The sequence below is a fragment of the Onychostoma macrolepis genome, chromosome 13, assembly GCF_012432095.1.
Source record: "Onychostoma macrolepis isolate SWU-2019 chromosome 13, ASM1243209v1, whole genome shotgun sequence".
Classification (NCBI taxonomy): Eukaryota; Metazoa; Chordata; class Actinopteri; order Cypriniformes; family Cyprinidae; genus Onychostoma; species Onychostoma macrolepis.
In genome coordinates, this window is record NC_081167.1 from 15,833,249 (window position 1) to 15,848,495 (window position 15,247).

The 15,247-nt window shown below is 37.5% G+C and overlaps 1 protein-coding gene across 2 annotated transcripts in view; it reads right to left on the reverse strand.

The window, feature by feature from the left end:
• galnt2 (UDP-N-acetyl-alpha-D-galactosamine:polypeptide N-acetylgalactosaminyltransferase 2) overlaps positions 1-15,247 on the reverse strand; it is a 74,671-nt gene continuing 59,424 nt past the window's right edge. The window contains exons 8-16 of one of the 2 annotated variants that reach the window (XM_058795852.1): positions 13,545-13,632; positions 11,044-11,131; positions 9,839-9,942; positions 7,053-7,179; positions 6,137-6,229; positions 5,840-5,923; positions 5,390-5,516; positions 2,620-2,739; positions 1-2,532 (exon numbers count right to left, since the gene is read on the reverse strand). In XM_058795852.1, coding sequence (XP_058651835.1) covers positions 2,377-2,532; positions 2,620-2,739; positions 5,390-5,516; positions 5,840-5,923; positions 6,137-6,229; positions 7,053-7,179; positions 9,839-9,942; positions 11,044-11,131; positions 13,545-13,632 — 987 coding nt within the window. In that variant the 3' untranslated portion in view covers positions 1-2,376. Of the gene's footprint in view, positions 2,533-2,619; positions 2,740-5,371; positions 5,517-5,839; positions 5,924-6,136; positions 6,230-7,052; positions 7,180-9,838; positions 9,943-11,043; positions 11,132-13,544; positions 13,633-15,247 lie in introns of both variants that reach the window. The other variant, XM_058795851.1, reaches the window with a different exon arrangement.

Genomic DNA, 15,247 nt, shown 5'->3' on the forward strand with positions numbered 1-15,247 from the left:
TGTATATAATTTTTTTATTTAAGTTAATTATTTTCCGTCATTCAAACCTTTGCAATATCTATAAAACAATGAACAATTACAAGCGCTGTACAGTTGACCAAATCACTATAACTGCAACTGAATGTGTAAATGTACATGCATGGACATACATACTGTATATACACACATATACACTATTACAACTGTTGACCCCATGCTGTTTCCTTTGCCATTTAATGCAACATCAAGATCTTCCTAAAACTGGCTTTCAAGGAAACCAGAGAGACAAAAAAAGGTGGGGGTCACATGTCCTTCATTTACTAAAAATGAAACTGCCCTAGTCTGGAGTAGAAGTGTGTTTCCATGTTTCAGTCAAACAGCAAATGACTTTGGCACACTGTGCTATGTAAACATTCATCCAATTCAAAGATTAGCCATCATGTATTGCTCTGAATTTGGGTGAGTTCTTTAAAAAGCCCATCTTTCAAAGCCCAAACTTTACATCATTTCATTGGCTTCTCCTTTTAAACTGGAGAAAGTGCAGTCCACAACTACCTCTGCTTTCCCATCCAGCAGATTCATCTGACTACAGGAACCTGTTGACGCTACAGAACGCAAACAACAAAGGCCACACAATCTCTGCCCAGACTCAGACAGAGAGTCGTCCGCATGTTTCTGTTTCAGTCTTCATACTTACTGATGGAGAACTGTTATTTATGGGACAATACAGGGTGGTGCAGATGAATCCAACATATACAAGTCTAAGATTAACATAACACTTACTGCTGATACATGAGGAGAGCTGACCGAAAGCCAGTCAGGGACTCATTTAGTCTGGATTCCCTACCCTACAATAAGTTAGTCAGAACTGCTACGGCGTTATACATGAAATGCAGGTGGGTTAAATGATTTGTTTCACATATCACAGGCTTATTTGTCTGTTGGATTTACAGCAACACTAGTTCTGTTCAAATCAACTGAAGTACCGCAATAATTCACAAGGTTTGGGTGTGAAAAATATTTCAGGGGCATGAATAAATTGCTCATTAAAAAGGACAAACACAAACCGTGTTGCGTTTCTCTGTGATTTCAGACGCTTCTCTAATGCACACTTCTTTGAAAGCTGCTTAGAAACAGTCTCTCACACACACACACAAAAAAACAACAACTCACATTTTCCTTACAGTATCATGGATAACAAAAGGCAGTAACTTTTAAGAACGAAAAGGAGGATGCTCAAGTAGTGATATAATGTGCCATGTTTGGCCAGAGCTGCTGAGGATCAAGATTCAGGACTTTAAGGAGGCAGGAAAGAAGCTTTTCCAACAGCCATGTTATGATGCTAAAGTCAGAAGAAATCATGGAAGAGGAGGAGTAATACACATCCATCTTTGCTCAAATCCCAAGAAAGCAGGAGCAAAGCTTCAGATCACCCTCTGCTTGGAGTTACCAGGTTATTAACATGATTATTTTACATAATACACTTGGCGAAGAAAAAAGGCTACATAGAATTAAGAAATAAATGATTAGTGTGAAATATGTGGCTGAGAAACATTTGTTTGTGTTTGAAGACTTGTTTTAGATACTGATTTGTTAGCAGCCAGTGCTACAGTATGTGAATCCAGCAGTCACGTTCTGTACAATGTCTCGGTTCTCCTTCAGAACACACCAGGGGCCCTTGCGGGAAACTTTACACATTGCACCTTTAACAGAAAACGACAGATTGACAATTTAATAGAAACAAGAAAACAAAACGAAAAAGAGTCTCTTGATTTTTTTTCCACTCTTTTTGAGTGCGCACCGTGAGCTGAAAAACACAAGGCTGCCGCTGTCCTCCACAAAATGTGTCTGTGACGGTGCGCACACCAAACGAGTCCTCCCCTCGATCCCACAAATTAAACCAAACCCAAACTAAAATCCAGTCCAATCACAGCGCAGGAAGGGAGCCTCCATGAAATGTCATTTACATTCAACAATATTGGTAACGTGACTAGAAAAATAAAAGAACAATGGATGTCCATTGTAAAAAAAAGGAGCTGGAATTCAAGAAAACGAGACACGAAAAGGCAAAAATTAAGAACAGACGAAAAATGGATCCTCTGCATTGGAAAACAAGAAGAAAATAAAATCCCAAACATGGTTTCGATACAGTTTAGACACTTAAGATTCACTTTCCAAGAGCTGGACAACAGATGAAACAGTGAGGTATATAGTTAGATGGAAATAGTCATCATCTTGTTTGTGTTTTCATTGCCCCATGGCCCTCGAGGACCACCAGACCGCACCGTGGCGGCCCTGAGTCTGTATCCGGGCAGCGATTATCTCTGAGGGGCGAGTGCGTGCCCAGCACGGGCTGTCCGAGGGCGAGAAGGGGAGGGCTGGGATCGGCGTGTCAAGCTACGGCTGCAGATTGAGAGTGAACTTCCACTGCTGGGTGAGCGACGGGCTGCACACTTCCACCGTCAGGCCGCCATTCCGCGCGCTCCGGCTGTCCAGGCATAGATTGCTGCCCACATGCCGCAGTTTGGAGTTGTTGTCGATCTGCTCCCATTTCTGCAATGGAAACATAATGATGGTGATGTTGAAAATGGGAGCAGCGGCGCCTCCTCCAAACCCCTGCTTTGAGCACAGCATGCTCACCTGTCTGCTGTCGTTCTCCCTGCAGCCCTGCAGTTTGATCTGTGAGGCAGCGGTGCGATCCACCACCGTCAGGCAAAGGTCCATGTGCTTGACCGATTTGTCTTTAGTCAGAGCCCATTCCTGTTCATGAGAAACATGGTAAGCAGGGAGCATTTGCCGAAAATACACCCACATAAATCTACACAGGAACTTAAAGGGGTGGTTTACTGTTTTTTTTTTTTCTAGGCTTGATTGTGTTTATGGGGTGCAGTCTAACGTGTTCATGCTTCGTTTTTTTAAAAACGCATTATTTTTCATATAATTTACCTTTATTCCACACCGCTCTGTCCCTTTTCTGACAAACGCCACGATTATGTCCTGGTTTTATGAAGCCCCTCCCTCAGAAATACATGATGGGCTCTGATTGGTTAGCTGGCTCAGTGTGTTATGATTCACTAAACCGCCGAGCGTGCGTCTAAATGTCCCGCAGCCTCAGCTCAGCGGCATGTGCTGCTGTTATATTGTAAACAATGGCTTCGTCTATATTGCTTATCAATTTGAGCCCGATTGAGATGCAGAGGATATTAGTGAAGGGGATCGCGCAGAACCTGTGCAAGCACAGCTCTTAATGGTATGTTTGTTTGTTTGTTGTCTCATACTTTTAGATATGCTGTTATTATGCTACTGCTTATGTTAGCGTTTAATATACGGTTTTATTCTGATTAAAGCTTTAATACAGTACCGCAACCGCACACGCGTCCAATGTATAATTGGAACAGTTTGTTGGAGCTGATCTGACGATCTGAATGAGAGAGAGAGAGAGAGAGAGATGCAGAGCAGGGCGACGCGAGGAACAGTATTAAGAACGGCTGTTTTAGAACATTAATTTTGAAACTTGTGAATCCATTAGAATCGTCAGAAGACAGAATCGCGATTCATATATGAATAGATTTTTAGGTGCACCCCTAGTTTTCTCTTCCTCTTCTCTAAAGCAGCACAGCATGGCCCCGCCCCCTTCCTTACATGTTCCCAAGGGCGGGGTTTATCTGGGTCCGTGACGTATCAGACCCGGGAAGTAGTTCGTTGTAGTCCCTTACCAGCCGTTTTTGTAGGCATTAAACTTCCAGAATTTTAAAAGATATCTCTGTTTGCATTGAACTTTCAGCACTGCAACTTTGCAGATATTGTTTACGCTCAAACAGCAACATTACACACTAACTAACGTTAAAAAAGTGAAATTGCAATAAACCACCCCTTTAAAAAGGGGAAAAAAACAGCTTGGTGAGAAGCTGCTATTTTCTGAAATGTACACGAGTAAGTTTAAGAAGTTTTGAGATGTTATGTGACGTGATACTGTATGCTGCTGTAATCCACCCAAAAAGCATGCTGCTAATTCTTTTGTAATAATGCCGTTTTTGTGAGCTCAAAGTAAAAAAAGGTGTTTAAAATAGTGAAAATAACATTAATATATCATTTTATATTCATCTAAATTAATTTAAAAAAAATACAAATTACTTATAACACACAATAAATTTGAATATTACAATGCATGATTTTTGAAAGATCATGTGACACTGAAGACTGAAGTAACGGCTGCTGAAGATTCAGCTTTGCCATCATAGCAATAAATTACATTTCAAAGTATATTACAATTATTTTAAAATGCAATAACATTGCACAATATTACTGTTGTACTTTTTTTGATCAAATAAATGTATATATAAATTAGGTAATATATATTAAAATAAAATAAAAAGCAAAAAAAAAAAAAAGGAACAAAAGCATGTTGATAAATCTTTCACAATTAGTTTGCATGCACCTTAATAAATCTACACCTACATGCAATCTTTATATTGTATTAAAATGTATTTATTTTTCTATACTACCACAAGTTTCACATTATTACCATTAGGGAACTAGTCACATTATTATTCTTGTCATTATACTTTAATACTTGTCATTAACTAGTCATTATATTACGTTACATTATATTATATTATATATTTATTTTTCATATTCAAATAGAGAAGTATATACAGTCAAACCAAAACTTATTCAGACACCTTCAACATTTCTCACATTATCAGAGTTTATTCGCTATAGTTTAGTAAATTGTAATAAAATATGACTAGAACTCAGAGTTAAACTGTGTCAGAACAAATTCATCTTGATAATGTCAGATAACTTTGATAGAAAAGTACGTAATGAATTAGGTTGAATAGCTGTCAGCTGCTAAATTTAAGTACACAATTAGATGATACAAATTTAGGTCAATCAATTACCAAGCAATGCTTCATTTTGTTCAGTCTGTGGTGTAAAAAGGTTGCATTAGCAATTAAAGAAAAACATGGTCAGGTTAAAGTGTCTGAATAATTTTTGGTCCCAAGTTATCAATTTTACTAGTAGTCCACTGTATGAAGAATTTAGGGTATAATGTGTCACAGTTTACTTTATTTTGCTATCCTCACTTACATACATGAACTATAGTGTCCTGCACCCACTAGTAAAATATATATATATATATAAAAAATGATCTGGTGTCTGAATACTTTTTGGTTTGACTGTACATTTAGAAGTGTGATTAACCATTTAAATCCATCAGACTTGCACACTGTGATGATAAACACCTATCATTCAGAAACAACCATGTGGCCCTAATTTATTCGTCACTCACCCTCCACAAGTGCATCGCTCATTTAAACTAACCCAAACTCACTGCTGAGTCCATCACCCAGTGCTCTGCTGCCACACCTGACATAAGACTGTTCAGTACCTGAAATCGGATTGGTACCTGATTGCCCCCTGCATTGTGGCACTCATACACCCCCACCACGCCGTCAGCAAAGTGTCCCAGTGTGTCCAGACAGTTCTGACCCTGCTGTAGTGCTCCAAAGGCTATGTCCTGATGATCAGGGACCCTAAACAAGACAGAAACAGGAAACGAGTTAGGTACCAATTACCGGTACTCAACCTTTTGAACTGCATTCACTGGTTGTCAACTGGTTTGTCTAGACTTTAATTAAAACTGCCAGAACATTTAAACATTACGTGAAAACATTTAAGGCTCCGTTTACACTATCAATTATTGTGCCAAATCAAAGGTTTATGCACAGAAAACCATCTGGTCAAAAAGCTCATACATACTTATGCACAAAACTTCACAGAGCACAGAATAGCAGGTGTAAATACGGTCAAAGTAATCCCAACAGCTATTTTTATTACACTCAGCTCAGACACTCACCGGAGCTCAGGATAGACGTTCTCCAGGTACCACTTAAAAGGTTTGCAGCCCAACCTCTTCTTCATTTCCAGCCGGCTCTGAATGCTGCAAATAAAGAGGGAAAGCCAGTCATGTGGAGTTCATTTGGAAGTCTAAATGTTTCAAAACAGAGAACTTCAACTAGCCGAGTCTGAAATTAGTGGCCTCTTGTGACCTTGGCAGTGAGCAATCTTCACGTTAAAGAAAACAAATGTCTTACTCTATTCCAAACTTTTCCTTGGCAATAATAATTGTAAATCAAGACAGATACACACTTACTTGCCATAGGGCACATTACGGGCCGAGGGCACAGCAGCATAGTAGAAGTTCTTAAAATCATCCATCCAAACCTCTGCCGCTCGCCTTGTGTTCCTACAAAGACAAGCACATGAGAGTAAATTATACATTTTATATAGAAATACTGATGCTCTGCTAATGACCATAACATATCCACTACATTATTCCTGAATCATTAGTGTTCAACACTAATGGACCTTCTGCAGCATGTTAACTGGGTGCTTCATAATCATGACAGAATGTCACTTTAAATTTCAACTGCACTACCTCACAACAGCTCACTGACCACCGACTGCAGTGCTGCATTCACCCACTGGGTGGAGCACACGAACCAGAATAATAAAGGGCTCATGTGGTTTGAGCAATCACAAAACCAAAGCTAAATAAGAATTGTGTTTTTTAGCTACTGTAACGTTGCTCGCTCTGGGAACCCAGGAATATACGTAATATCTAGCAAGATTACAACAATCCTGACTACAGTTAAGTACCCTGAAATGGTGACAAAAATAGATAGCTCAAAGTCTAACACACTCAAAATATAATATAATATAATATAATGTAGCATACTATACATGTAATAAAACAACAATAAAATACAATTTAGCAGCAATTATTTCTGTCTTCAGTGTCACATGATTCTGGAGAAATTATTCTAATATGCTGATTCTGCTCAAGAAACAGTTTATTATAATCAATGTTGAAAACAGTTGTGCTACATAAAATTTTTGTGCCAAACGTGAGAATAGAAAGTTCAAAAGAACAGCATTGATTTGAAATCAAAATCTTTTGTAACAACGTAAGAGTGTTAAAAAGTGTTTACTGTCAATTTTGATAATTTTTTATTTTTAAATTACTAATCCCAAACTTTCAAATGACAACAAGATAAATCGATGTATACCTGGCAAAGACAGTGCCGCTGCCCCCTGGGAAAGTGTATGGATGCTGTTTCCTGAAGACGTGACCCACTCGACTGCAGGGAATAATCTCCAGACTGCCTCCGCACTGCCAGACCCGGAATGAGATCTCTGAAGATTAATAAGACACACAAACAGCCAGTTCATATATGTACATTTCCAAATGGGAAAATAAGGCAAAGGGTCAAAACTCATAATTGCACCCCTTTTATAAATCAAACAAACAAACAAACAAACAAACAAAAAAAGCACTACTTTGTGAAACTTCTTGGTCTTTGCAAACTTCTTCAGACACACACATGCAAAATGCAACTTTATTCCATGCTGATGGATCATTTCTGGAGCTGTTGTAGACTTTTCCAGAAGCAGCCCAGCTGAGAAAAGTGCTGTGTTTGTGGAATGAGTCAGGATTTTCTTTCAGAATCCATCATGCCACAGACATTATGACAAAACCTGAAAAACTCTACCTCATTGAGTCTTACGCTGCAGTTTTCTATTCGAGTCTCGTTGCTAATAATATAAACAAGCAATAGTTCTTCAGTGGTGACCTAAATTGCCCCTTACATTTCTGGCTGAGTAAGGAATTCTCTCATATAATCTAATGATACAGAAGTACCATGATTTCATTTTCAGTATTCATAATATACAGAGACGCCACATAGTATTTGAACACTTGTGTCACATTAATGAGACACAAATCTAGGAATTTCATTGCATTAAGTTAAATTAAACCATGTGGCTTTTGCAAACAATGCTGAGCCATTTTTGCATGTGAGGAACTGGTCCTAAAATAATTTTAGTGGATGTATAAATTCACATTGCATTCAAGCCCTCATAAATAGAACCTACTTAAGAGTTCATAAATAGCAATTACAATGTAATGTGCATTCAAATTACTTTAGTAGAAATAAAAATATATGCATTAGATAATTTCCCTTTCCCTTATATACAGTGGGTACGGAAAGTATTCAGACCCCCTTAAATTTTCACTCTTTGTTATATTGCAGCCATTTGCTAAAATCATTTAAGTTCATTTTTTTTCCTCAATGTACACACAGCACCCCATATTGACAGAAAAACACAGAATTGTTGACATTTTTGCAGATTTATTAAAAAAGAAAAACTGATATATCACATGGTCCTAAGTATTCAGACCCTTTGCTGTGACACTCATATTTAACTCAGGTGCTGTCCATTTCTTCTGATCATCCTTGAGATGGTTCTACACCTTCATTTGAGTCCAGCTGTGTTTGATTATACTGATTGGACTTGATTAGGAAAGCCACACACCTGTCTATATAAGAGCTTACAGCTCACAGTGCATGTCAGAGCAAATGAGAATCATGAGGTCAAAGGAACTGCCTGAAGAGCTCAGAGACAGAATTGTGGCAAGGCACAGATCTGGCCAAGGTTACAAAAAAATTTCTGCTGAACTTAAGGTTCCTAAGAGCACAGTGGCCTCCATAATCCTTAAATGGAAGACGTTTGGGACGACCAGAACCCGTCCTAGAGCTGGCCGTCCGGCCAAACTGAGCTATCGGGGGAGAAGAGCCTTGGTGAGAGAGGTAAAGAAGAACCCAAAGATCACTGTGGCTGAGCTCCAGAGATGCAGTCGAGAGATGGGAGAAAGTTGTAGAAAGTCAACTATCACTGCAGCCCTCCACCAGTCGGGGCTTTATGGCAGAGTGGTCCGACGGAAGCCTCTCCTCAGTGCAAGACACATGAAAGCCCGCATGGAGTTTGCTAAAAAACACCTGAAGGACTCCAAGATGGTGAGAAATAAGATTCTCTGGTCTGATGAGACCAAGATAGAACTTTGGCCTTAATTCTAAGCGGTATGTGTGGAGAAAACCAGGCACTGCTCATCACCTGTCCAATACAGTCCCAACAGTGAAGCATGGTGGTGGCAGCATCATGCTGTGGGGGTGTTTTTCAGCTGCAGGGACAGGACGACTGGTTGAAGTCGAGGGAAAGATGAATGCGGCCAAGTACAGGGATATCCTGGACGAAAACCTTCTCCAGAGTGCTCAGGACCTCAGACTGGGCCGAAGGTTTACCTTCCAACAAGACAATGACCCTAAGCACACAGCTAAAATAACGAAGGAGTGGCTTCACAACAACTCCGTGACTGTTCTTGAATGGCCCAGCCAGAGCCCTGACTTAAACCCAATTGAGCATCTCTGGAGAGACCTAAAAATGGCTGTCCACCAACGTTTACCATCCAACCTGACAGAACTGGAGAGGATCTGCAAGGAGGAATGGCAGAGGATCCCCAAATCCAGGTGTGAAAAACTTGTTGCATCTTTCCCAAAAAGACTCATGGCTGTATTAGATCAAAAGGGTGCTTCTACTAAATACTGAGCAAAGGGTCTGAATACTTAGGACCATGTGATATTTCAGTTTTTCTTTAATAAATCTGCAAAAATGTCAACAATTCTGTGTTTTTCTGTCAATATGGGGTGCTGTGTGTACATTAATGAGGAAAAAAAATGAACAAATGATTTTAGCAAATGGCTGCAATATAACAAAGAGTGAAAAATTTAAGGGGGTCTGAATACTTTCCGTACCCACTGTATATTTATTTAATGCAATATGAGTCCAGACACTTTTTGGGGCCACTTTTTGAATAAGCAAATCTTCAATATAAACAATAAAGGACAGACTGGAAGACTGAGAAGATCCACTATGTCTTCTGTCAGTCAGCTCCAGTCAGCTCGTCCCAGCACAACAGAAGAAATGCAGGGCATTTAGAGAAAAAGCATCCACTCACCAAGATTCTCACCGCCCCACACGTCCATCATCATGTCGTACTTGCCCAGCTCCTCAAAGTAGTTCTTGTCCATTACAAAGAGGCCACCAGCAATCATGGGAGTCCTGGACAACACAAGCAACAACATCAAACCTCGGATTTCATAGAACTAACTTTCTATTAAATATATACCAAGTAGCTATCTGATACACTGGCGATGTGTTTTGTTTCAGTGGCCATTTGTGATTTAAAACTTTGTGCTCATTTCACTCTCCAATGCTGTGATAGAGCAATCTGATCACAGCCTCATAAAAAAAGTCATTAAACAACACTGGAATCATTAAACAAGAATGAAGAGTGCTGTGTCATGAAGACTTTTGCATAGCACATCCCATAAAGGCACCACACTGTTTATTATCTTAATGTACTTTTAATGTAGTCGCTGCACGGTGATTGAGATTTCACATCGCAGCAATGCACCCTCCATACAATCCTCCATTTCGGTTGCTTCACGCCTTACTTTCTCTTTTCCGCTCGCCTTTAGCTGTTAATGATTCAAGTCATTCCCTCCCTGGAGAACAGACCTTTTACAAGCAAGCAAGCAAGCAAGCAAGCACATGGGCTCCTTGGACAAACTTGTTTTGTTAATACAAGAATTTTAGGGGATTCTTTTCCCATGTTGACAGCAGAATTAACATTTGGAGGCAGAGGCCTGTGCACATTATTTTACCAATAATAATGCAGCGTTTGAGAGCATAGAAGTTGGACAAGGAAATCTTCAAAAAATAACTCTAGCACTGCAGCCATTAAGTCTTGTTATTATTGAAATAAAGCTCAAATAAATTACATTATGAATATTAAATTAAAAACTAAAATTAGAAAATGTCAACTAAGTGAAATAAGGTTAAGCTGAAGTATAAATGCAAAAACTAAAACATTAACCTTAATAAAAATACCAAAAGCACTAAATTATTATAAACAAAATGAAAACTGAAAGCCTAAATCTTCAAGAACGCAGTCTTAATAAAATCAAAAACAGACCGCACTTCTATAGCTGGAGTTCTGTTTCAAGAGAGTCTATACATTAAACAGCTGACACTGAATTAATAAGAGAACAGTGTGAGAAGAATAAAAAGTAGACATCTGTCAATAGTCCATCACCGACTCACCGGTTCATGATCCAAAAGATTTGTAATGTGGATATTTAAGAAGAGACTTATTCTTACTTGATAGGAGCAATGGGGTTTCCCTGCCGTGCTCGTCTTTGTTCCAGGGTCATGTAGTCCCATTTAAAAACTAGATTCCAATCAAAACCTGGATAAAGATTAGACACATTACATTAGGGATGAAGTCTGATTTTTAATGTAGGTTCAATGCCCTGGTCAGCCATGTGTCAGGTAAGGGAATAAGGGAGCATATTACTGATTCTGATGAACTTCACTGATGAAAAGACTTGAGGCTTTGTTCAGAACAGCATACTATCATGCTAATTTGACAGTATGCAGCATCTATTCTGTGCACAGCATTCAAATGTTTTCATGTGACATTTCTTTTCATGAAAAGACGTTTTACACAAAACTGGATTAAAACCACATCTGCATTACCAGTAGGATAAACCATAGCTTGCCAAACAGCAAAAGAATAGTCTTAAAGTTTTAAGTAATCGTGGGGTTTAGGCTTTGGCTCTGTGTAAATGCGGTATCCTTAAAACCTTGCTGTTGGCATGTCTTATTTTACGAATGCCTCTTGTTTTCTGTCGGCTGTACACAAGAATCAACATAAAATGTGACACTTGGTAGCTTTAGATGGTGAAATAAATGCAAGAAAAAAGAAAATGATCACAATACAGTATGCAAATAAATAAGGTGGTTACATTTGGTGCGTTGAACATTTCATAAAATGGAAAGGGAGAATTTCTTGTGTATACAGACACAAAATTAAAAAAAAAATTTCGGTAACTGAAATAAAGCTGATATAAATTAAATTAAATTATAAATATTATTATAAATATTTCAGACTTATGTGCCCTCTAGAAGCTTGCGTTCTGCAAGTGAACGAAGCATTATTGTGCCATCCCAAAGAGGCACAAAATCACTTTCACAGACTTTTTCATTAACTGTTCCCACCTGGTGGAATGACCTGCCCAACTCAATCTGAATAGCTGAATCCTTACCCGTCTTCAAGAAACGGCTAAAAACACATCTCTTCCATCTTTATTTGACCCTCTAACTCTAGCACTCTCTATTCTAATTCTATTTTATCTATCTCTCTTAAAACAAACAACAACACATTTGACCCACTATCAATTGCATATTTATTCTCTAACTGCTAGCTTTTCTTGAAAAACTAACACTAGCTTTCTTTTTTCCATTCTATCTTGTTTCTTATATAAAAAAAAACAAACAAACAAAAAAAACCCCACTAGGTTTCTTTTCTATCTACTCGTTTTCTTAAAAAAACAAAAAAAACCTTGCTATGTGTACTGCTAACCAAGACTTGTCATAGCACTTTCATGTTGTTGCTCTTTTGTTGGTTTTGATTGCTTCTAATGTCCTCATTTGTAAGTCACTTTGGATAAAATGTCTAAATGTAAATATTACATTAAAAAAAACTTAGAAATGCTGACTTGCCAATTAAGTGAAATAAGCGGAAGTACTAAAAATGCCTTACAAACTAAACTATACAAACAAAGCTAAATAGAAGTACTTGAAATCTAATAAATATATCAATTACTAAAATTAATAAAGTACTAAAAAATAAATAACAATAAATATAATTAAGAATAAATAAATACTTAAATATTAAGAATATAATAAAAAATTTGAAAAATGACCACCTCACATTTCAATTTTCTTAAATATTCAGAAACAAAATCTACAATAAGTTTAAATGAAGTATGTATTTTAACTGTTTGCTGAATTGATAGCAGATATTTGTGGAGAAGTAAGAGATAAAAAAAAAAAAACTAAAAAAAAAAAAAAAACTGGGGAACTGTAAATTACCATTTTATTCCCTAAATTCAAGAAGCAGCATACCAAAGTGACAATGTAGCATCCTACTGTTTAAAATATTTTGGTACTGCTTTACATACTACTATTTTTAAGTAGCATACAGTAAATACTGTGTATTCCATAGTATTCCATTCTGAACATATTCTAAAAAAGAAAAAGAAAAGAAGAAAATGCTAGATAAAATCTGAATGCTGGTTAACTAGCACGCCCGCAACCAAAATGTGCTGAAAAAAGCTCATATAAATAAAATGATATTTATAACACGCTGCTTTATAAAATACAGTGATACTAACATGGATAGATCCATTTCCATATTTCCCACTGCATCCAGAAACCCCAAAGCTCATAGAGGAAAAGCTATTCCACTCAGAGATGGAGCTATTATGCCTAAAACCCCCAGACAAAAATCAATCAAATGGTTTCCATTCCAAAAGGACATTTTCTCTTTTGGAGATTCATCATGCTCTCTCACTCTTCTGCACATTGCGCTGCCTCCACAAATTCTATCTGTATTGCTTTCACTCAAAACATGCATCTAAACATACAGTAAAGCCCTGCACATGAAATAATAAACGCCATCTGCTGTACTACCCATAAACACACGCAAACACATCCATGAATGGATGCAATCATATCATACACACAATCCAAAGCAATAGGCTCTGAATAGTGATTGAAGTGTTGTGATGAAATAGGAGCTGATGAAAGAGATTTACCTCCTTTAAGATCTGCAGATGCCCCCACATACTGGAAATTGTCCATGTTAATGACATCTATGATGGGTGACACAACCCGACTCTTATCCTGCCGAAAACAACAAATGATGTGAAGCTGGGCTGATAGTACACTGACAGTTACAGTACAAGCATATCTCTGCTACTATGCATTCTTAAGATGTATCTGAAAAAAACAATAAAATTAAACCTGAATTTAAAATCACTGAAAGTCCTGACATTAAGAAATGTGCACTGCACTGCCGTTACGAATCACGGCAAATCCATCAGAAATACCTAGGGAAATCCCATTAATCTTGTGAGCTTCGCTGACACATGACTGGAGTATTTAGAGTTGAGTGCTATGAGTTAAACACTCCAGAAAAGACAGGCAATCAACTCTACGTGATAAGCGTGGAGAATTTAACTCTAAATATAAATGTATTGCTTCTCAGACATCTTCCAATATTCATCATGACAATTCTGGGACACCCTGACGAATCAAATCATCTCAGCTGTGGCTTCACCTCTGAATTAACAAATTCATTTGTCACCGTGCTGTAATGTTTCCACATGGCAATTTTCATATGCATGTAGGTACAAGAAATATCATTTGTTATATTAATACATTCATATTAAATATCCGTCTTCAGTTCATTTAGTGAAATACTAAAAGTGTTTTGCTGAATAAAAACAACATGCCTTGATTATTTTAAACTTTATTGTACTGTATTTTACTTCTTGAATTAAACATTTTGAAACAACCAATCATTGTTTGATTAAAATGATAGTTCCTGTGAAACTTTTCTCAGCATAACAGAATGTCAATGTTTGTATAAAGCAATTCAATAATATTAAACATTCTCTAAATATGGGTAAAAACTAGGCTAAACAGTAGCTGATACTTTGAAATTCATCAATTTTTTGGGTGGCCAAAAATTGCTTAGTTAAATTTATGTATTTACTGTACAAAGTAAATATCTGACATCTAATTTTTTTATATAATTTTTTCTGTGTGTCTAGTGATGATATTCTTTTGGCAATATTGAATAAGGAAAGTCATGGTACTGACTGCTAGTAGTTCATTTTTAGGCAAATACTGATATAAAGCTGGAAGAACTCTAATTACGAATAATGATGAGTGGATGCAATAAGTGGAAAAGTGAAAAATGTCAAAAACCATTAAAAACAAATTCAGTAGGAGTTCAGCTCTCGACTAGATCTACTCTTCAATTTAGGCAGAATATTTCTGCTCATGCACACATGCACATATATTTTAAATCATAATTATTTTGCTTCAATTGAAGTCCTGTGTAGAGGTACTTCTCCAGAAACAGGACAACGCTTAATTCATGCTCTGTATAATAATCATGAAAAAATGCTTGGATAAATTCTGAGGGTCACTAACTCCACAGTTTGATTATGTGCTTATCTGGGTCATCCGGCTGAAAATGAAGACACCTAACAATATAAATGGGGTTATGAAACCTCTTACTACATTTATGCCTGTAATTTGCACTTTCAGTGTCTTGTACTTCTAGTCCCTGTTATTTATTTTGACTCAAAAGCCTCGAGGCAATTTCAGAGTAATTACGTGTGCCTAGGGACGCAACTGAAGCAAATATTTCTTTTAGGTCAATCTGATCCTGAACCAGAACGGACCTGCACATCCGCAATTGGGGTGTGTTTACTTGCATTCAACACAC